The sequence below is a fragment of the Oncorhynchus clarkii genome, chromosome 2 (genome assembly GCF_045791955.1).
Source record: "Oncorhynchus clarkii lewisi isolate Uvic-CL-2024 chromosome 2, UVic_Ocla_1.0, whole genome shotgun sequence".
In the NCBI taxonomy this organism is placed as follows: Eukaryota; Metazoa; Chordata; class Actinopteri; order Salmoniformes; family Salmonidae; genus Oncorhynchus; species Oncorhynchus clarkii.
Window position 1 is genome coordinate 44,544,015 of NC_092148.1, and position 24,223 is coordinate 44,568,237.

Sequence of the window (24,223 nt, forward strand, 5' to 3'; positions counted from 1 at the left end):
TCCAGTGCTGTGGTCACTAGTTACCACAGAATTGGCCTTATCGTAAAAATGTATGATTTAAAAAAAAGAGGTCTTAATTTAAGGTTTGGCATACGATTAGCAGTGTGGTCAAGGTTAGGTTTAAAATCAGATTTTAAGATGATCAATTGTAGAAATAGGCAGGGTTTGTTCCTTTGTGGCTGTGGTAGCTAGTTACGACCCTGTGCTGTGGGAAGGAACGGCCTGATATTTGATTGATGGAAAAATTCAGCCAATGGTTGCAGCAATAGGCTGCTGTGTCAGGAAATGTATTGGTCAGGAGTAAAACGTCCTGCACCCAGAGCCATCGTGTATTTACTAATGCAGACAGATTACAAGCAAAAGGATGCGTTACAGCTGTGCAAACCCCGGATTTACAACTACAAACCATTTTGAAACAAATTAGACGTTAAATTTGTCAACCCCGAGCTTCCAGATTCGGCATGTGCAAATATGTTTTATTCACAGAAGATTCATAATTCAAAGTTTTCTAAATGAGTTGAATGCTTGCTTTATCATGTGTGAAATGACATTTTTCACACATGATACAAGGTTGCGAAATTAAATTACACATTTGCGAATTATGATACAAACTTGCAAAATGAACTAACACATTTGTTTATCGGATCTCAGGGATCTCAATGTGCGACCAGGAAATTCAACATGTGCGTACTTTTAGTATCCGGTGTCCCAAACCTTCCTCGAGGACAGTTGGACTGCGCGTGCGCGCCGTGCTGCCAGCCCACGCGCGGTCCGGAGGCGGTAGTGACGCCTGACTGAAATACAGCAGCAGAAAACAAGATGTCACCCAGCAGGGTCTGAGCAAAAACAAAACATTTGATCGGCTTTTTTATTATCGCAGAACAAGGACTATGAGACAGATCATTCATAGAAGGGTGAGTTGATCTTGTTTTGCCATAAAACGAAGCGGTAATGATGACGATGTGGCTGCAGATTTATTTTTGTGCGCCTCCCGTCTGTCTCAAAATGGCGAAGAGGCTGTTACAGTAACATAAGGTTGGGAAACTGATTCTTGTAGCTAGATAATGTCATGATCTTGCTCTGATACATTTCTTATGTTGCCTCACAGTGAATGTTTTGGCATTTGCATAGAGTTTGTTTACATGGCACGTTAACTGGATGGATTTTAAACATGGCTATTTATATAGCAATTAACCACGGTTCAATTGGTTCACTTTAATGGTCGGGAGGTGATTGATTAACTAACGTTAGATATTTATGTACGTTATGTTGAAACGACAATGTCATGTTTGACAAGAGGACTTTGGTAGTAAAATGGTAACGAATCAGCTACATTTCTTTAGCCATCCCGTTAGGTGGCTAGTTAGTTAGCTGGAAGGGCGTGTTAATTGGCTATAGCTGCAACCTTGTCCCAGCGGGCTAGCTAACGTTAGCTGTTAACATTCCTTCGATGTTAGCTATATCATACACTGGTAAATTGGCTAAACCACATATTTTAGTCTCACCTTTGCAGTAATGCAAATGTTTAATCTAGCTAAGGATTTATGTAACGTTAACCACAAACGTTAGCCACCTAGCTGGCCTTTTGGAAAGTTCATTTCAGAAGGTTAGCTAGCTATCTAAATGGTTTCCTGTTAACGTTAACTAAATTAGTAACATACTTTCTTGCTTTGGCGGTGGTTCATCATAAATAAGTTACACAGAACGTGGTCCTGTGGTTGGCTGGCGGCCACCTTCCAGAGGAAGAGCGGTCCATCTCGGCAGAAAACCTGTCTCCCTCCAGCAGGTGGCGTTTCGCCCACCAAGCAATGCGTTTTGGTATGGAGGGCAATGAGTGTCAAATTTGGTAAACAACAAAAAATGTATGGCTTGTTTGCTATGGGATTTTTATTTGCTCAAATAGACATTTCGTAATGTTTAAGTTGTGAGCAGTGCACTGATATAAGTAGGACGCAACATGGCGTCAACTGTGAGAAAAAAACACTCAGAGTTGTCTTGAGATTCAAGGAATGAGGCTTGATTTGATTTATTAGGATCCCGATTAGCTGACCCCAATGGCGACAGCTAGTCTTGAAAAAGGGATTACATACATTGAAAATACAATTTACATACATTTTAAAATAATTTAGTGTGTGTGTGCATCTCAGTTACACATACATGTCAGTATATAAACAGAAGTATGTCACATGGGGGAGAGGCGTTGTGCCGTGAGGTGTTGCTTTATTTCTTTCTTGAAACCAGGTTTGCTGTTCACTTGTACTATATAAGATGGGAGTTCCATACACTCATGGCTCTGTATAGTACCGTACATTTCCTTGAATTTGTTTTGGACCCGGGGACGGTGAAAAGACCCCTTGTGGCATGTCTGGTCAGGTAAGTGTAAGTTGAATATTCAATAAATTTTGGAATTTGTAACATTAATGTTTCTTATAAAAACAAGAAGTGACCCAAGACATGCAGTTCTGTTCTCTGCCAGCTGCAGCACTTGCCCATATGACTGGACAATAATCAAGATGAGCTAAAACTAGAGCCGGCAGGACTTGCTTTTTGGAGTGTGGTGTCATCTCTATATTATGGACAGACCTCCCCCATCTTTACAGCCATTGAATCTATATGTTCTGACCATGTCAGTTTTACAATCTGTCTTAAACTTCTTCACAACAGTATCTCGGACCTGCCTGGTGTGTTCCTTGTTCTTCATGATGCTCTCTGCGCTTTTAACGGACCTCTGAGACTATCACAGTGCAGGTGCATTTATACAGAGACTTGATTACACACAGGTGGATTGTATTTATCATCATTAGTCATTTAGGTCAACATTGGATCATTCAGAGATCCTCACTGAACTTCTGGAGAGAGTTTGTGGCAAAATGAAATGTGGCAAAAGGTCGCAAAGTTCAAGGGGCCCGAATACTTTCGCAAGGCACTGTATACAAAAAAAAGAGTCGTCCTGAGAATTGAACCCTGTGGTACCCCCATAGACTACCAGACGTCCAGACAACAGGCCTTCCGTTTTGACACACTGAACTGTCTGCAAAGTAGTTTGTGAACCAGGCGAGGCAGTTATTTGAGAAACTAAGGCTATTGAGTCTGCCGATAAGAATGTGGTAATTGAAAGCCTTGGCCAGGTCGATGAAGACTGCTGCACAGTATGGTCTTTTATCGATGGCGGTTATGATATCGTTTAGCATTGGTACTCAAGGGGACCAGTTGTCCTACCGATTTTATTCAGAAATGTTATCCTGCAGGAACACATGATATGGAGCATTTTACTAGTTTTATTGTAGTTGAATCTACACATGGCAAGGCATGACTATTTTTGCAATTTGTTTTGGAGGTGGAAGTCCACTGGATTTCTTTTACAACCAGTGTAGGGCACCTCAGTAATATCTTAGATGTGTTCTAAGATTACCCCTGTCTAGGGGCCTGTCTGCTCCTCACTGTTCTCATAGGGGAGTTTACAACTAGATTTGTTTTCTGCTCTGGCGGCCTCGTACGGTGATGCACGTAGTCTCGACCACCACCACCAGCGGTTGGTATCACAACCAAAAAGGTTGGACCCTATGTACAAAATGTCAGCGGCCGCATAATGAGAATGACTGTAACCTTTCAACCAAATCACCTGGTGTTTGTGCTTCAAAATGCTCAGTGGCTGTTTCAGATTTCAAAAGCAGTTCCTCTGCAATGTTTTCATTTCCTGCTTTTGTCAATAGTTGCTCGGTTCTCTTCATGTCAGCCATGTCTTGCACGTGCTTCAGCTGTGCACTGCAGTATTGAGATCAATCCTTTTTGGGGTGGAGGTTCACTAATATGACAACCAGCCCATTCATGAGCTTTCAATACGACTTTCCTCAGTACAAAATCCTCAACGACCCACTGTGCTGTCAGACTCGGCATGCTCATGGGGCTGATATCGCTGGTCCAATTGTCAGTCGTGATGCTACTACTGTGTAACTCCGGTAGGACAACATCTGAAAAATAGTTTACTTGGTAGTGTACCGGTGCTTGACCAGTCGGCGAAAGCCAACATCGCCCACGACAGAGAACAGTTGATTGTTAAGGAAAGCAAGAGCAAAGAAAGAATTCGGCAGACAGGGTGGGCGGGTCGTCACGTGTTACAAGTGTAGCGCAACATTTTACGTGGTGTCATTACGTCATGTACCTATGTTATAGGTATGCATGTCTGCTTTGACATTAGTTTTGCACATTGCTGTTAAACTAGACATCGGGGTCGATGTTGGCAGTTTTGGCTAATATCGGATGATTCCGATATGTTCACCTACTACGCATCCCCAATTATTACTACAAGGTAGGATACAAAGTCTGAAAATTAGGCTTTTCATGTTAACCAGATTTCATAGCTTTTGGCAATGGCTAACAGAACTTGTTTTTGTTCTAACATCTGTCCCCCTGTGTTTATGACTAAGTCGGAAGTTTAATGAAACAATATCAAACCATTTTTTTGTCCATTGAGTGCTAGTGTAGAATTTTACAATCTATTAAATATAGAATTTAACCTTCTGAACCACCCATCCCGGATCCGGTATAACTCATCAGCAACGCTGAATAGCATAGCGCCACAGTCAAATAATATTACTAGAAAATATTCATGAAATCACAAGTGCAATATTGCAAAACCACCTGTTGTCTCAGATTTTGAAATTATGCTTTACAGCGAAAGCAATACAAGCGTTTGTAAGTTTATTGATCGTTCGAAAAAACAATAAGCACACTTAGCATCAGGTAACTTGGTCAGAAATCAGAAAAGCAATCATATTAATCGTTTACCTTTGATCTTCAGATGTTTTCACTTTCGAGACTCCCAGTTAGACAACAAATGTTCCTTTTGTTCCTTAAAGACATTTTATATATCCAAATACCTCTGTTAGTTTGGTGCGTTATGCCCAGGAATCCACAGGAAAGAGCGGTCACGACATATGCAGACAAAAATTCCAAATTATATCCATAATGTCCACAGAAATGTCAAACTTTTTTTTATAATCAATCCTCAGGGTGTTTTTCAAATATCTATTCGATAATATATCAACCGGGACAGTTGGCGTTTCACTAGGACCGGGAGTCGCAATGGCCGCCTTTCTCTTTTGCGTTCAGCTCACTCTGAGAGCCCCCACCTATCCACCTACGCAATGTGGTCGTTCACGCTCATTCTTCAAAATAAAAGCCTGAAACTATGTCTAAAGGCTGTTGACACCTTAGGGAAACCATAGAAAAAGGAATCTGGTTGATATCCCATTGAGTGGCTGTTGCCAACACACTGACTCAACTCCAGCCACTTTAATAATGGGAATTGATGGGAAATGATGTAAAATATATCACTAGCCACTTTAAACAATGCTACCTAATATAATGTTACATACCCTACATTATTCATCTCATATGTATATGTATATACTGTACTCTATATCATCTACTGCATCTTTATGTAATACATGTATCACTAGCCACTTTAACTATGCCACTTTGTTTACATACTCATCTCATATGTATATACTGCACTCAATACCATCTACTGTATCTTGCCTATGCCGCTCTGTACCATCACTCATTCATATATCTTTATGTACATATTCTTTATCCCCGTACACTTGTGTCTAAGGTAGTGGTTTTGGAATCGTTAGCTAGATTACTTGTTGATTATTACTGCATTGTCGGAACTAGAAGCACAAGCATTTTGCTACACTCGCATTAACATCTGCTAACCATGTGTATGTGACAAATAAAATTTGATTTGATTTGAAATGGGCAATAGGGATGCATAACAACAGAGGTTTCAAAAACAGGGGCACTTCCTGATTGGATTTTCCTCAGGTTTTAGCCTGCAATATCAGTTCTGTTTAACTCAGACACAGTTTTGACAGTTTTGGAAACTTTAGTGTTTTCTATCCTAATCTGTCAATTATATGCATATTCTAGCATCTGGTCCTGAGAAATAGGCCGTTTACTTTGGGAACGTTATTTTTCCAAACATAAAAATAGTGCCCCCTAGCTTCAAGAAGTTAAGAGACACTGGAGCTTTAGATTCTTTCTCTAAAGAGTCTGATACTGGCAGTTGTGTAATGGTATGTGGTATGGGTTTAGTTCCATTCTCTTGTCCTTTACATGAAGTTACCCTAAAATGTGGTCTGGTGATGTAGATGTTGGGGTTAGAACCCAGTTGCCAGTAGAGGGAGTCCACATGATTTTGGAGAATGACTTGGCAGGTAGTAAGGTGTGGGCAAATGGCAAACTAAACATCTGTAAGAAGCAACCTTCAGTGTCACCTGCAAGGGAATTGCCGGATCAAAACTGTATGTCTCCTGAGGTATTTCCAGTTTGTGCGGTTACCTGTACGGCCTCTCGTAAGGAGATTGAGAGTAAGCCAGAAAGTCTTGAGTTGCCAGTCAAACTCCAGACAGAACAGTTGACTAGTTCTAGAGATTGATGGCTGAGCAAAAGGCCGATACTAACTTGGCTGATCTGTTTGATAAAGTTGTTCTTGATTCAGTGGTGAGGAATAGTGCTCAGTGTTATTTTCTTCTTGATAGGTTGTTGGTCAGGAAATGGGTTCCACACTATGATCAGGGTCTAGGAGAACCAGTCTTTCAAATAGTTGTACCTACTACTTTGTGAAATAAAGTGTTGCAAACGTCACATGGTGATGTGGCAGGTCAAATGGGTGTTTGTAAAACTTATGATCGCATACTTCGTTATTTTTTTCTGGCCACATTTAAAGCAGTTTACTAAAACTTGCGATACGTGTCAGTGCACAAGCAAGCCAAACCAGGTAGTAAAGCCAGCACCTTTGTATCCAATACCAGCCATTAGGCCACCTTCTTGAGCATTTTATTATCGGTTGTGTTGGGCCTTTACCAAGTCAGGTCATAGCTACTTATTAACTGTTATGTGTCAAGCAACCAGATATCCTGCAGCTTTTTCCTTGCGTACCATAACTTCAAAATCAGCAATTAAAGCGTTAACTCAATTTATTTCAACATTTGGGATTCCAAATATCCTCCAGTCAGATCTGGGGTCTAACTTTACCTCCCATTTATTTGCTCAGGTTCTCAAACAGCTTAACGTTAAACACAAGTCTACTGTGTTCCATGCCCAGAGCCAGGGAGCTTTGGAACGTTTTCATCAAACTTTAGAATCCTTGCTTCATGCATACTGTACAGAACTGTCTGCAGATTGGGAGGAGGGGTTACCTTGGCTGTTACTAGCTGCTCGTGAAGTAGTGCAAGAAAGCACAGGGTTTAGCCCAAATGACTTAGTGTTTGGTCATGAGGTGCGTGGGCCTTTAGCAGTGTTGCAGGATGGTTGTTTGTCTGAGGAACCACCTCAGAACCTTATTGACTATGTAAATGGTTTTAGGTTGAAGTTGTATAGGGCTGGTGAACTGGCGAAAGAAACTAAAATCTTCTCAGTGGAAAATGAAACTGAAATATGACGGACAGGCTGAGCTGCATGAGATTAGTCCCGGTGATCGTGTACTTGCTCTTCTGCCTCTTGTAAGTTCACCTTTTCAGGCAAAATATTGTGGTCCTTTCAATGTGTTGCGTAAAGTGTACGATTTGAACTATCTTATTGAAACCCCTAGTCATAGGAAGTCCTCTAAGTTATGCCATGTGAACCTGTTAAAATGTTATCACTCCTGTGATCTAAGCAAAGTTGAAGGCACTCCAGCGGTGAGTGCCTTTATCGTCTATCTGAGGAGAAGAGAATTAAACTGGAAACAGAGGTGCAGTATATGTTGGACAATGGTATTGCGGAGCCATGTTGTTCAAATTGGGCTTCACCCTGTCTTTTGGTCAAAGTCTGATTCCACTTTCAGACCTTGCACTGATTATAGAAAAGTTAACAATGTTACTAAAGCAGACCTTTACCCTCTTCCTAGGATGGAGGACTGTATTGATCAAGTTGGGTCAGCAAAGTATGTTGGCAAATTTGATCTTTTAAAGGGATCTTGGCAAGTACCCCTTACCAAAAGAGCTTGTGAGATTGCTGCCATCTGGTTTGTTCTCTTATACAGTGATGCCTTTCGGCTTGCGGAATGCTCCAGCCACCTTCCAGAGGCTAATGAATCGGGTGGTCTCAGGTCTGGAAGGGTGTGCCGTGTATTTGGACGACGTGGTCATCTACTCAGACTCCTGGGAGGAGCATGTTTGGAGAGTACAAGCCCTGTTCGAAAGACTGGTGTGGGCCAGGTTGACTATTAATTTGGCAAAATGTGAGTTTTCCAAAGCTACAGTCACATACCTTAGGCAAGGTTGTTGGTCAGGGTTTTGTCTGTCCCGTGGAAGCCAAGGTCCAGGCTGTGAAGCAGTTCCCACAGCCCTCCACAAAGAAAGAACTGATGCGCTTCCTGGGAATGGCGGGGTACTACATGTCAGCTGGTCCTTTTGTAGGAGGGCTGAAATGCAGTGGAAATGTTTTTGGGGATTCAGTTCATTTGCATGGCAGAGGGACTTTGCAATTAATTGTAATTCATCTAATCACTCTTAAGATTCTGAAGTTTATGCAAATTGTCATCATACAAACTGAGGCAGCAGACTTCGTGAAAATTAATATTTGTGACTTTTTCAACTTTTGGCCATGATAGCACATTTGCATTGATGTCAGTGATTAAAGGCACAAATATAGTGCTGAGTACCAGGCAGTTAGCAAGTTTGGTAGGTTACTCATGACCAGCAGAAGCATCAGAGTTTGGATAAGCCTAATTACTTATGACTAAACGGTCATGTGGAATTTGACTGCCTTCGTGACTCGTGACTGCCTGTGTGGCGGTAATATGGTCACCACAACAGCCCTATCCCCAACAGTAAAAGCTATGATAAAATGTACTGTCTTCACAATCCTTAATGGGAACAGGAGCTAGGTGAACTGTTGAAACATGGGAAGATATTCTGTACCTTGTCGACTCTTCTATTTGTGCCGAACATGGTTTGATAAAATGCAAAATCCATAACACAGGACTAAACTCAGGCGTTCTAAAATCTATCCTGATGTCGTCCCTGTTTTGCAACAGGTGTCGGCAAGCTCCTGCTTCAATAATACATGTTTTGGTCCAGCTTTTCTCACCGTAACTATTGGTCTGCCATCTTTGATACCATATCTAAAAGTATTACAAATGCCTTTTGATCCTACTGCCATAACATTGTTTAGGGTAATACCTGATGCCTTAACATTACCAAAATACACATCTGACTTTGTAGCCTTTGAGTTTGTTGGCAAGAAGGTTGATTTTACTTCTGTGGCAATCACCCTCCTCCCTCTCATTTTGTGTGGATTAAAGATGTTTTTCACTTTAGTAAATTGGAGAAGATGAAATATACCCTATGGGTATCTTCTGACAGATTCTACCGAATATGGCCACCTTTCTTTACTTATTTTTATTTAAATAGGCAAGTCCGTTAAGAATAAATTCTTATTTACAATGATGGCCTACCCCAGCCATCATTGTCCGGATGACGCTGGGCCAATTGTGCACCACCCTATGGGACTCCCAATCATGGCTGGTTGAGATTTTATTTATCGGACATTTGAGAAATTTACTGGTCATCCATATGCAATGGGTGCGTTCCCCAACTAGGGGGCCGCGTACCAAATCTGGTTTGCGGTAGATTTTATTTGGCACCAAGTTTTCTGAGCAAAACAAATATATTTTTTATTTTGTTGGACATAAGACTATAAAATCACCAACAAATAAGCTCCAAGTGATTTTAATTTTGGGAATGTGTTCCAAAGTATTCCCACGCGTGGTGTATTAGGTACACCAGTCTAATACCAGGCCGGACCTCCCTTTGCGTCCAGAACAGACTGAATTGTTGGGGCATTGAAACGTTGCTCAAGTGGTATCAAGGGACCCAATGTGTGGAAGGATAACATTCCCTACATCACATATTTGAACAATATATGTAGTAAAAAAACAATTGCATTTTGTCATAAGTTAACAAGCAATATGTGAAAACTGTTGTGGAAATCTGCAGAGCTCAGTCGACTACAAAACTCAAAATGCAATGCTCTCTAGAAAGTTTGCTGGCTAGCTAGCTAGAACACGTAGCTACACACAATACCAAAGTCAATATCAGCATGTGAAGTAGTTAGCGAGTTGTAAAATCCCTGAAAAACTGCAGTATCAAATGAGGAGTTACATTCTCACCATATATGATCCATCTTCATAATCAACAGTAGCCTAGGCGCCTGTCGCGCGCTCTCTCAGCAGCAGGTGAGGCATGCCTGTAAGGCAGCGTTCAAGGAGTGAGAGTGGTTCTGAATCCTGGAACATTTGTTTGGCTACAATTTTATTTATCGACTTTTAATTTATTTGATTGGCCAAAAGCCGGCAATTACCGGTTAACGGAAACCCTGTGTGTTTTAAAACCAACCAATAACTCTCTGTCCACACATCACTCACTTTATACAAGATGTCACCCTCATTCGCATCTCACATAGTTTCCTAGCTCTCTCAACATGCAGGTGCCGGTCTTTTAACATACACATACAAGATGCAGTGTACACACTGACTAGATCCTATTGTACACTGACTCACCCTAGTTTTGCTATGCCTGGATTCACCTCATGACCCATTATGGCTTCTCGTAGCTTTTTAAGCTGAGAGAAGAGGGATTTGGTTTGGGAAATGTGTGACAAGACAGTGCTGTCTCTGCAGTTTTAAAGGCTGTTACTGTCTGACTGACTACCTGACCGGGGGCTTTAAGTGAATGGAGGTGGGTGGTGGTCCAGGCTTGTGGTGGTGGGGCAAACATTCAAATAATCAAATCTTGATGATGAGTTGGCTATTTGAATCAGCTGTGTAGTGCTAGGACAAAAACCTGGCTAGTACACAGACACAATCAGATGGACAGAAGACAAACAACTGGCCAAGTCCTACTTTGAAATGATATGTCAACTTTTGTTGCACTGAAAGTTTGACTGGAAGGGATTGGACTGCAGTGAAAGTTATTCACACGTGTACACAGATTTACTTCCAGTGTGATAAGGGTAGTGCATTGGACCTTGAACTCCATAGTATTTTGATTGACTCAACATTGAAAGAGTGATTTGTTTTATTGAAGGATCATGAAAGTCATGCCTGTTTCTCAAAAACATTGCAACTTTAACAGTTTGTTAACGTTATATTTAAACTTTCTTGTCCACAAAATACGCGTGAGTACACCCACTTATTACTCAACCCCACACACACACACACCAGTCCTGGCAGAGCTGAGTTGGCTCTTGTAGGTGTCAGAGCTGGCATAGGCTTGGTGACAATGTCATATGTGAGAGGTCAGGCTAATTTGGTTAGCGGCCTATTTATGAGCTGGACAGTCAGTGCTGCCCGGAGCCTTCCTGCCTGCCTTCTCACCTTTCCCTTGTCCCCTCCTTTCTCCACAGTCCCCTCTTGTAATAAGCCAGCTCACGACAGTTTGTTTCACAGAATGAATGACTTGATGGCATAGTTTATTCTCTTGGTTCGGTGTCTCAACATGAGACAACAGACAAACAAACCGAATTCCACCTGTGAATCCTTGTGGACCTTTCTGGTGTGTTGTGGTCTTTACTTAAACCCTGTCTCATTCTTTTTGTGGATCTGTCAGCTGGGAGAATGGACTGTCATTTCTCTTTGCTTATTTGAGCTGTTCTTGCCATAATATGGGCTTAGTCCTATTTGGTAAAATACCATATTATGTATACCACCCCTACCCTGTCACAACATAACTGATTGGCTCAAATGGATTAAGAAGGAAATAAATTCCACAAATTCACTTTTAATGAGTCACACCTGTTAATTGAAATGCATTCTGGGTGACTACCTCCATGAAGCTGGTTGAGAGAATGCCAAGTGTGTGCAAAGCTGTCTTCAAGACAAAGGCTACTTGAAGAATCTCCAATATTTTGATTTGTTGAACACTTTCTTGGTTACTACATGATTCCATGTGTTTATAGTTTTGATGTCTTCACTATTATTCTACAATTTAGAAAATATTGAACATTTTAAGAAAAACCTTTGAATGAGTAGGTGTGTCTGAACTTTTGACTGGTACTGTACATTTATTTACACCTGTCTGGAATTTGCCTTCGTGAGAAAGGTGCCCGTCAGCATTAAACCAACAGAATACAGACAAGTTCACAGACCTCATACAGAATATACAAAATCGGAACAGTAAACTTAAAACATAACTCTGGCATCATTGTTTGGAACATCAAATCGCATTAGAATTGCAGTATCACATCGCAATAGAATCGTGATGCATATCGTATTGGCACATACTGTAAGTATTGTGATAATATCGTGAGGTCTGGCAATTCCCAGCGATACTCCTCAGTCCTGCACTGTCAGCTGTCTGGACGACTAGTCTCTGGCACACACACACACACGGATCCCCCGCATACAAACATTTCTACAAAGAGGATGGCACCCCCACATAAACACTTGTAAGCATGTGTACACACACAGACAGACTCTTTGTGGTCTAGCCACTAAGCAGCTTAAAGCCACTGTCACCCCAGCTACTAGCAGTCTTATGGCTCAGGAAGTACATGCTTTGCTGCAGAACCACAAATGGCTGTGTTGGTTTTGTTTCTGTTTATTAGTAGATTAGGCTACCCTATCAATATGCCGTACTATTAGCCTAAATATGTTCCACACCTGTCAGAGGCCAGAATGAGAGAAGTGAGCCTTGCCATTAGGCAGAATGGCAGATATCATTGTGTTTGTACCACGTTGATTAGTAATCTAATTTTTCTGTCAATAACCGTAAACTAATTTAATTTTTCCTTCTTACTCTCCCTCCACCTCTGTTTTGCTCTCTCCCCTTATTCTCGCCCTTGTATCCGCCCCTCTGTTTGGAGTACCAGTTGTAGTCTCTGAGGACTGAGCAGCTGACCTGAGGACCCCCCTACACCCTCACCCCTAGTCCAGAGGGCGAGAGCAGCCACTACAGCCACCATGGTGCTGTCACAGAGACAACGAGATGAACTGTGAGTACACACACACACACACGACACAGGGTTTGTACGGTCATAAATCCTGGATAAGTTATGGAAAATGACTTGTTTTCCAGGCTTGTTGGATTCTAAACTTTGAACATTGAGATATTAAAGACATGATCGATCAGACGCATAGTATATAAAGGAGTGAGATCTGTAGAAAGACAGTGTGGCTGTGGAATGTGCTGGGTGGAAGGGAGGAGATCACAGGATTGCTATAGGGGAAACAGATGGACATCTGTGGATTAGGTGGAGGGTTTGAGGTCAGGTCAGATCCCCTGAAGGGAGTAATAAGGGTTTAGTATCCTGTTACCCTCTTCCTGTGGAACCTTAAGATGTAAGGATTGTCCAGAAGTGTCCAAAGTGGGGGATATCTATATATATATATATATATATATATATATATATATATATATATATATATATATATATATATATATATATATATATATATATCTCTACTATTATTCTGATATTTCACATTCTTAAAATAAAGTGGTGAACCTAACTGACCTAAAACAGACTAGGATTAAATGTCAGGAATGGTGAAAAACTGAGTTTAAATGTATTTGGCTAAGGTGTATGTAAACTTCCGACTTCAACTGTATATTCCCGTTAATTCCCACGGAAAGTTTCCACCTTTGAATATTCCCCAAAATGTGGAATGAGTCAAGGGGTCTGAATACTTTCAGAATGCGCTGTTTTTGACAGTGTCTTAAAACCTCTTGACAATTCTCCCGGACCCGGGAGCGGTAGTTCCATCAACTGACAATAATTAGCATAACGCAACGGACAAAAAAAATTACACTGAAAATAATAATATTCGTGAAATATATTGAAACATAGCTTAGCCTTTTGTTAATCACCCTGTCATCTCAGATTTTGAAATTATGCTTTACAGCCAAAGCAAGACAAGCATTTGTGTAAGTTTATCGATAGCCTAGCATAGCATTATGCCTAGCTAGCAGCAGGCAGCTTGGTCACGAAAATCAGAAAAGCAATCAAATTAAATAGTTTACCTTTGAGCTTTGGATGTTTTCACTCACGAGACTCCCAGTTAGATAGCAAATGTTCCTTTGTTCCATAAAGATTATTTTTGTAGGCGAAATAGCTCCGTTTGTTCTTCACATTTGGCTGAGAAATCGACCGGAAATTGCGTACACGACAACACCGAAAAATATTCCAAATTAGATCCATAATATCGACAAACATGGCAAACGTTTTTTATAGTCAATCCTCAATGTGTTTTTCAAATATCTTTTCAATAATATATCAACCGTATCAGTTGGCTTCTTAGTAGGAGCGAGAGAAACAATGGCCGCATTTGTCTATTACGCACATATCACTGAGCCACCAGCTGATCACTGCCGCAATGTTGTCGCTCACGCTTCAAAATAAAAGCCTGAAACTGTCTTGTGACACTAGACACATTAGGGAAGCCATAGAAAAAGGAATCTGGTTGATATCCCTTTCACTGCTCAATAGGGACGCATTGGAACGCAGAGGTTTCTAAATAAGATTCACTTCCTGATTGGATTTTTCTCAGGCTTTCGCCTGCAATATCAGTTCTGTTATACTCACAGACAATATTTTTACAGTTTTGGAAACTTTAGAGTGTTTTCTATCATAAGCTGTCAATTATATGCATTTTCTATTATCTGGTCCTGACAAATAGTCTGTTTACTTTGGGAATGTTATTTTTCCAAAAATGAAAATAGTGCCCTCTAGTTTCAAGAGGTTATTAAACATGATCATTCTGATACTATAAAGAAATCAAACTGTTACTTGCATGTGACTCTGATGGAGGATTTTATAAAGTGATGCTCCTTTTCCTGTCTGTCAATTACAAGATGTTACAAGATCTCTTCTTGTCCAATTTGACAACTGAAAGTACTGCCACTCATCAGACTGTCAATTTAGTCTTGCCTATAGGCTAACTCTTATTATGTGTGAAATTCTTTTTTGAAGAGTTTAGGTGTAGTATTGCTGGTCTGTGCAGGCTGACTGGCATCGTTTTGTTTCTCCTTGGTCATCAACTTGGATAAAGTCAAGGATATGTTTTGCATTATTCTAAAGGCTTACTGCAACACGTAGCATGTTTTCCTTTCCCTTACAATAAATGTAATTTAGTCATAGCGTTATAGTAAACAAAACAGCCCGTATCAACTTATTTTTACAAAGTAAAGCATAACAGAGAATGCATCAACCCCCAAGCCGGTTGTGATATTAAGATGAGCGCCAACGATGATAAATCCGCATCATTACATGGTTGTTCTAAATTATATCAACCTCTTCACCCTCTACAATTCAGTTAGGCCTCATTTTAAATTTGATTGTGAAGTAACGTGCACAATTATCGGCCATTCGTCATCCATTTAGTGGGATGGCATCATTTGCTTTCTTTCGCTCGGATAGAGTCAAGGATAAGTTTTGCATTATTCTAAAAGCCTACTGAAACACCTATCATGTGTTTTTCTTTACAATCAATTTGATTAGCAATAACATTATAGTAAGTAAAAGTCCCGTCAGTTTCATTTTACAAAGTAAAATGTATATTAAAATTATATCAAACCACAAGGCGTACGGTCAAATTATTTGCTATAAACATAAGTGACAAAGCTGATGAATATGTGAATCATTACAGTATAGTCTTTCTGAATTAAGTCAACCTCATATCAGTTAGGCCTAATTTTAAATTCAATTGTAAATTAAGTGCACAATTTTCACCCATTCATCCATGTGTCCATTTAGTGAGGTGAGGGTGAGGGAGACTCATTAGCGCCGGGCTGTGTACCAACGTCCTACAGCACGTTGTCTTGGCGGGTTAAGTTGGCAATAGGTCTCAGGTGGAGAAAAACGGTTAAGTTCTAAATACTTTTCTGTTTGTGATTTCAAAATTCTGACATGAGCAATGTAAAATATTTTTTTACATTTACAAAATCAAATGTCAGTGGCCGTTGGCCTTTGGCGGTTCTAGTGTTAAATAAAGATTTTTAAGCCTTGAGACAATTGAGACATAGATTGTGTATGTGTGCCATTCAGAGGGTGGATGGGCAATACTACAGATTTAAGTGCCTTTGAACGGGGTATGGTTGTAAGTTCCAGGCGCTTCTTGGTTTTAGTTGTGTGTCTCTGTAGTGTAGTACAGTCCAGTAGCTCTGCAGACAGGAAACAGCCTGTAGAAACACACTGCTCTCTGATGGCACACTGGGCCAAAGGTTGACCTCATAGACACACACCACATTCTCTCTGAAAGTGTGCCCAGCCGCACACATACTTGAACACACTCACTCACAGGTTACACTGATCCAGCAGCCACTTGAGTGCTGATGTCCTGCTGCTCATAAAACATTTAGCCCACATCAGAGAATGGAACCATGCTGCCACTTTATGCTTCTTCTGAGTGTTCCATCCCTCCAGCAGTCGTCATGTTTCCATGACCACCAGAAACACTGGCTGTGATTCATTCTTCGGCATTGTTTTCCTAGAGGAAACATTTCACTGGACACACACACACTTTTCTGATACAGTATTTAAGGAGTTATGGGAGCTACCTGCAGTCAGAACACTGACTGAATGAAACATGCTGAGTTAAAACTGGATTTTGAGATTGTCACATACCCTGCATGATTATGAAGACAACCTTGGAATATAATGTGCATATTGACGGTTGTGTTTTGTGCTCTTTATTCTCTCTCTTTCTCAGAAACCGAGCGATAGGAGACTACCTCCGCTCAAACGGCTATGAAGAAGCCTATTCCACCTTCAAGAAAGAGGCGGAGTTAGATATGGTAAGCAAACGAATGCACACTAACTTGCCCCAAAACTGCCACACTAACCTATTCTTTGATTTCCTTGCAATTATTTGAAACCTAGAAATCACGCTCTCATTTTTCAATTTCTGTCTCCTACTCCCACAGAATGAGGAGCTAGATAAGAAGTACGCTGGTCTTTTGGAGAAGAAATGGACCTCTGTCATCAGATTACAGAAGAAGGTGAGTTGACGTCACTTTTATGTTATTTTGTGTGTGTGTTGCAGATGGTTTTTAAGCTCTGATGCACTTTGCACCATTTTAACAGTTAAAAAAAAAGTTATTTTGTGGTATGTGTTTGCTATATTATACACTGCTCAAAAAAATAAAGGGAACACTTAAACAACACAATGTAACTCCAAGTCAATCACACTTCTGTGAAATCAAACTGTCCACTTAGGAAGCAACACTGATTGACAATAAATTTCACATGCTGTTGTGCAAATGGAATAGACAACAGGTGGAAATTATAGGCAATTAGCAAGACACCCCCAATAAAGGAGTGGTTCTGCAGGTGGGGACCACAGACCCCTTCTCAGTTCTTATGCTTCCTAGCTGATGTTTTGGTCACTTTTGAATGCTGGCGGTGCTTTCACTCTAGTGGTAGCACGAGACGGAGTCTACAACCCACACAAGTGGCTCAGGTAGTGCAGCTCATCCAGGATGGCACATCAATGCGAGCTGTTGCAAGGTTTGCTGTGTCTGTCAGCGTAGTGTCCAGAGCATGGAGGCGCTTCCAGGAGACAGGCCAGTACATCAGGAGACTTGGAGGAGGCCGTAGGAGGGCAACAACCCAGCAGCAGGAGCGCTACCTCCGCCTTTGTGCAAGGAGGAGCAGGAGGAGCACTGCCAGAGCCCTGCTAAATGACCTCCAGCCGGCCACAAATGTGCATGTGTCTGCTCAAACGGTCAGAAACAGACTCCATGAGGGTGGTATGAGGGCCTGACGTCCACAGGTGGGGGTTGTGCTTTACAGCCCAACACAGTGCAGGACTTTTTTCACTTGCCAGAGAACACCAAGATTGGCAAATTCGCTACTGGCGCCCTGTGCTCTTCACAGATGAACGCAGGTTCACAATGAGCACATGTGACAGTCTGGAGACGCCGTGGAGAACGTTCTGCTGCCTGCAACATCCTCCAGCATGACCGGTTTGGCGCTGGGTCAGTCACGGTGTTGGGTGGCATTTCTTTGAGGGGCCGCACAGCCCTCCATGTGCTCGCCAGAGGTAGCCTGACTGCATTGACGCTAAGAATTGGTCCGCCCGTTCCCCAGACCTGAATCCAATTGAGGAGATCCCTCAGGAGACCATCCGCCACCTCATCAGGAGCATGCCCAAGCGTTGTAGCGAGGTCATACAGGCATGTGGAGGCCACACACACACTACTGAGCCTCATTTTGACTTGTTTTAAGGACATTTCATCAAAGTTGGATCAGCCTGTAGTGTGGTTTTCCACTTTAATTTTGAGTGTGACTCCAAATCCTGACCTCCATAGGTTGATAAATTTGATTTCCATTGATGATTTGTGTGATTTTGATGTCAGCAGATTCAACAAGAATATTTCATTAATTCAGATTTAGGATGTGTTATTTTAGTGTTCCCTTTATTTTTTTGACCAGTGTAGGATGCTTTCTTGGCCAGGGCTCACTTGTACAATAGATGTAATTCTCAGTGTGACCTCTGGTTAAATAATCAATAAAAACGTGTGTGGAGTATGAGTGAAATAAACAGCCAACTGAACTATCACGTCTACTACTCTCTCGTTGTCATCTTTTCCACACCTTTATCTTCACTCTCCTACCTTCACCCATCCCTCTCTCCCCCAGGTGATGGAGCTGGAGTCTAAGCTGAACGAGGCCAAGGAGGAGATGACTCTAGGGGGTCCTGTGGCCCAGAAGAGGGATCCTAAGGAGTGGATCCCCCGTCCCCCAGAGAGATACGCCCTAAGCGGCCACCGCTCCCCCGTCACACGGGTCATCTTCCACCCGGTCTTCTCTGTCATGGTCACTGCTTCTGAGGACGCCACCATCAAGGTCTGTATGTGTCAATCATTTTCTAAGAGCTTGGTGTACCAGGGAGCCATAGCTCTATGTAAGATACAAGTTTATTTTATCTAGCACATATATACAGTTGCAGCCAAATATATTGGCACCCTTGCACTTTTCTTCAGTAATTCCCTATTTCTTCTAAAATAAATTGTAATTTAAATAATTGCTCTCCACACCTTGTTGGGTTTTCAACATTGCAGAACCAAATAGAATGTTGTAAAGGTAAGTTTACAAATTTAATTTAGAAAATAAAGACAGGCACCCTAAATCTGGGGGAAATGTTCTGTGACCCAATAAAAAAACATGTTAGCTCTTAGGTAGTACAGCACTGTGTTTACTGACGACTAAATGAATCATTCAATGAAAAGAACGCCCTCCTACAATCAAACATGGAGGTTTGATAATGCTGTGGGGCTGCTTTTGCCACCTCTCATACTGGAGGCCTTGAACTTGCACAGGGAATCATAAAACGAGATTATCAGATCTTTTGGAGTCCAATATTCAACCAAGTGTCCAAAAACTGGGTCTCTATTGGTAGGTTGTGGGTGTTCCAGCAGGACAACGACCCCAGACACACATCAAAAATCACCCAAGAATGGTTTAAGAAGAAACACTGGATTTTTCTGGAGTGGCCAACCAAGAGTCCAGCTCTGAATCACATCCAAAAACCTATGTCGAGATCGGAAAACAGCAGTTGGTGGAGGGCACCCCTCAAACAGTGAAGAATTAGTGCAGTATGCTGCTGAAGAGTGGGCCAAATTGCCAGTAGAAATGTGCAGCAAGCTCATTGAAGGCTACAGGAAGCGTTTGCCTGCACTTATCTTGCCCAAAGGCAGTGAAACCAGGTACTAGCTCTGGGGTGCCAATAACCTTGTTCAAGCCATTTGTGTTCATTTTTTAAATTAAATTTGCAAACTTACGTTTTATAAAACATTTATTTGTTCTGCAATATTGAAAATCCATAACAAGGTGTGGAGACCATTTAATTTTTTTTTCAGTTTCAACTTATTTGTAGAGAATCGTCTAAGGAAAGTGCAAGGGTGGCAATATATTTGTCCGCAACTGTATGTCAGTGACTGTCACATTAGATATCTCTGCAGCTGCTATAGCTGCTATTCCTCCCCTTCATCTTCTCTATATCCTCTCTTCTACTCTCTTTCTCTCCTCTTCCTCTCTCCTTTTCACTCGCTCCCTTCTTCCCCTCGCTCTTGTTCTTCTCATGCTCTCTCTCTCCTTATCTTTCCTCTTTATCACTGTCGAGATGGGGTGATTCTCTGGTAACCGGGACTACGCTGGCAGAGCATGGAGCACTGCACCCTGGGATGCATGTGAATCTCATCCTGCTCTCAACTTCTTCCTCTTTGCTTTGTGCTCTCTTTTTCTCTTTTATTTCTCTTGTAACACTCACTCTTATGCATTGACCCAGAAGAAGTTTATTGCCCTGTCATGTTGAAAAATGTTTCAACTGACTATGCGTTTGTGTGTCTCTCGTTCTAGGTGTGGGACTATGAGGCAGGGGACTTTGAGCGGACACTGAAGGGTCATACAGACTCTGTCCAGGACATCTCCTTTGACCAGACGGGCAAGCTGCTGGCCTCCTGCTCTGCAGACATGACCATCAAGCTGTGGGACTTCCAGGGCTTTGAGTGCATCCGCACCATGCACGGTGAGGGTCTGGGTGGGTGTCTGTTGTGTTCCTCCAAGTGGTACAACGGCAAACAAGAACTATTCCCCAATGTGCACCTACCGACACTGTTAGTGTACTTACGTGGTTACTTCAACAGTGTACTTATGTGATAGAAATAGAATGATTCTATCTTTGGTTACTACAATGTAATTACTGTGGTGTACTAGGTATTGTAAAGTCATATTTTTTTGTATTAGCCTTACTGATGTCACTTTCCTGTTTCCTGTGTCTGTTTCAGGTCATGACCACAACGTGTCTTCTGTAGCCATCATGCCCAATGGAGACCACATAGTCTCCGCCTCCAGAGACAAGACCATCAAGATGTGGGAGGTGGCCACTGGGTGAGACACACACACTTATCAGGTGCTGAAATACTGTATCTCTTGTTATATTAGTCCAGTGAAGAGATGTTCCAACGCATACACATTCTGGTGTCCAGTATTACGGTTTTGCTGGAGAGGTGTGTGTTTGTCTAGCTATGCTACATATCCAAAAGTATGTGGACACCTGTTGAAAATCTCATTCCAAAATCATGGGCATTTAAATGGAGTTGGTCCACCTTGCTTCAGTGGAGTTGTCAGGGCTTTGTCCAGGCCAATCAAGTTCTTCCACACCGATCTCTACAAACATTTCTGTATGGACCTCGCTTTATGCACGGGGGCATTGTCATGCTGAAACAGGAAAGGGCCTTCCTCAAATTGTTGCCACAAAGTTGGAAGCACAGAATTGCGTATGCTGTAGTGTTAAGGTTTCCCTTCACTGGAACTAAGGGGCCTAGCCCGAACCATGAAAAACAGCCCCAGACCATTATTCCTCCTCCACCAAACTTAACAGTTGGCACTATGCATTGGGCCAGGTAGCGTTATCCTGGCATCTGCCAAACCCAGATTCGACTGCCAGATGGTGAAGCATGATTCATCACTCCAGAGAACTTGTTCCCACTGCTCCAGAGTCCATTGGCGACGAGCTTTGCACCACTCCAGCCGACACTTGGCATTGCACATGGTGATCTTACAGTAGGTTTGTGTGCGTGCTGCTGCTCGGCCATGGAAACCAATTTCATGATGCTCCTGACGAACAGTTCTAGTGCTGAAGTTGCTTTCAGCGGCAGTTTGGAACTCTGTAGTAAGTGTTACAACTGAGGACGGACGATTTTCCTCGATTTACACACCTCTCAGCAACGGGTGTGGCTGAAATAATAGCCGAATCCACTAATTTGAAGTATGTCCACATACTTTTGTGTGTAACTTGGTTGAGTCGGTTTCTTTCTCTAGGTATTGTGTGAAGACATTCACAGGCCACAGAGAATGGGTGAGGATGGTCCGGCCCAACCAGGATGGTTCTCTTATCGCCAGCTGTTCCAACGACCAGACGGTGCGTGTGTGGGTGGCCACCTCCAAGGAGTGTAAGGCTGAGCTGCGGGAGCACGAACACGTGGTGGAGTGTATTGCCTGGGCCCCCGATACCGCTCACCCCACTATCCTGGAGGCTACTGGCTCAGAGGTGAGGAGAACCTCTATACTATGTGAGGTATTTTGAAATGATGACACGTGTTTCGGCAATACAACTTGTTTTTTGTTCATGCTTATAAGCATATTTTCTTTACTCTCTGTAGAGTAAGAAGAGTGGGAAGCCCGGCCCATTCCTTCTCTCTGGCTCTAGAGATAAGACCATCAAGATGTGGGACATCAGCACTGGCATGTGCCTTATGACTCTGGTGAGTGTGTGTGTGCACCTTTTACTATACTTGTGAGCACCAGAAGTCCTCAAGAATAGTAAACCAACACAGTTAGAGAAGTGAGGACATTTTGCTGGTCCTCATTTGTAAAAAGGCTATTTTGGGGTTAAAGTTAGGGGAAATAGGATTTTGTATGTTACTTTCCCCTCAGGCAGCACGATTGGTCATGATAACTGCGTATGGAGGATGTCCAAAGCGGGTTTTGTTTCTCAAGTTGGTTGTGTGTTCTCCATCTAGCTGGGTCATGATAACTGGGTATGTGAGGATGTCCAAAGAGGGTTTTGTTTCTCAAGTTGGTTGTGTGTTCTCCATCTAGCTGGGTCATGATAACTGCGTATGGAGGATGTCCAAAGCGGGTTTTGTTTCTCAGGTTGGTTGTGTGTTCTCCCTCTAGGTGGGTCATGATAACTGGGTGCGTGGTGTGTTGGTGCACCCTGGAGGCAGGTTCATAGTGAGCTGTGCTGATGATAAGACTCTGAGGATCTGGGACTACAAGAACAAGCGCTGCATGAAGACCCTGTGTGCCCACGAACACTTTGTTACCTCTCTGGGTAAGACTGTCTGTGTGTGCATTCCCTTAAATATTGTTGTACTAGTCAAAACCACCTGTTTGTGTGTGCGTAATCTCCAACACTTCTGCCAGTTCTACCTCCACCCAGTCCATCATCAGGGTTCGTACGGTCATAAAAATTCTGGGAAAGTCATGGAATTTTTTATGGTTTCCAGGCTTAGAAAAGTTGGGGAAAATTATAAAATCCTAAACGTTTTGGAAAAGTAATAACATACATTGCTACATTTTCACGTCATTTATTTAGACACAGTTTAAATCTATATTTTTATCAATCAAATAAAAATCAACATATCAGCGAGGATCGGAATTACACTTTACCACATCTGTGTTTGCGCGCGTCACCTGCATGTGTGAGAGACGGGTGGGCCGTTGCTCATGTGAATCGAAATAATAATTTGTGAATTGCGAATCATAGTTTCTGTAAAAAACGATTCATGTCGTCTTCTGGATTCTGTGGCTTCAAAACTTGTTTTGTAGATACTTCCAGTTGATTTGGGCATCCAATGAATGGGACATTGCCCCGCTTTACCGTTTCTAGGTTGTTGAAGCCTGAATTCAAAATTCATTACATTGAGACCCAATACCCGTAATGTCAAAGTTGAATTTTGTTTGTGGAACATTTTAGAAATTAATAAAAAATGTAAAGCTGAAATGTCTTGAGTCAATAAGTATTCAACCCCTTTGTTATGGCAAGCCTAAAGTTCAGGTGTAAAATGTGCTTAACAAATTGCATGGACTCATTCCGTGTTCAATAATAGTGGTTAACATGATTTTTGAATGACTGCCCCATCTCTGTACCCCATATGTACAATTATCTGTAAGGTCCCTCAATCGAGTAGTGAATTTCAAGCACAGATTCAACCATGAAGACCAGGGAGGTTTTTCAATGCCTTGTGAAAAAGGGCACTGATTGGTAGATGTGTAAAAATACAATAAAGCAGATGCTGAATATCCCTTTGAGCATGGTGAAGTTATTCATTAATTTCACCTTGAGGCCAATGGTGATTTTAAAACAGTTAGAGTTTAATGGTTGTGATAGGACAACTGAGGGTGGATCAACAACATTGTAGTTACTCCACAATACTAGCCTAAATCACAGAGTGAAAAGGAAGCCTGTACCGAATAAAAATCAATATTCCAAAACATTCCTCATGTATGCAACAAGGCACTTTGACGTGTACGATCACATATTTGTGATCATTGTTGAGTGTTCCCTGCCATTCTGAAAAGCATCTAAACAATGTTTTGTACTGATTGGAAATAAAGGTCTTTACAGCAAAACACAAATGAGCAAGCTTATAGCTCGACTTGTTTACAATGTAACACATCTCTGGTGTGCACAAGGGAGAAATGTAATATTGTTTAGAAAAGAGATGCG

At 41.9% G+C, this 24,223-nt stretch overlaps 1 protein-coding gene across 1 annotated transcript in view; it reads left to right on the forward strand.

Annotated features, from left to right (window-relative positions):
• The first annotated feature begins 296 nt into the window (after positions 1–296).
• The window catches only part of LOC139368347 (lissencephaly-1 homolog B-like), a 29,170-nt gene continuing 5,243 nt past the window's right edge, over positions 297–24,223 (forward strand). The window contains exons 1-10 of the mRNA XM_071107115.1: positions 297–914; positions 12,859–12,981; positions 16,697–16,781; positions 16,911–16,985; positions 18,628–18,834; positions 20,347–20,515; positions 20,775–20,877; positions 21,811–22,039; positions 22,152–22,253; positions 22,669–22,825. Of these exons, the coding sequence (XP_070963216.1) occupies positions 12,950–12,981; positions 16,697–16,781; positions 16,911–16,985; positions 18,628–18,834; positions 20,347–20,515; positions 20,775–20,877; positions 21,811–22,039; positions 22,152–22,253; positions 22,669–22,825 (1,159 nt within the window). The 5' untranslated portion in view covers positions 297–914; positions 12,859–12,949. The remainder of the gene's footprint in view (positions 915–12,858; positions 12,982–16,696; positions 16,782–16,910; positions 16,986–18,627; positions 18,835–20,346; positions 20,516–20,774; positions 20,878–21,810; positions 22,040–22,151; positions 22,254–22,668; positions 22,826–24,223) is intronic.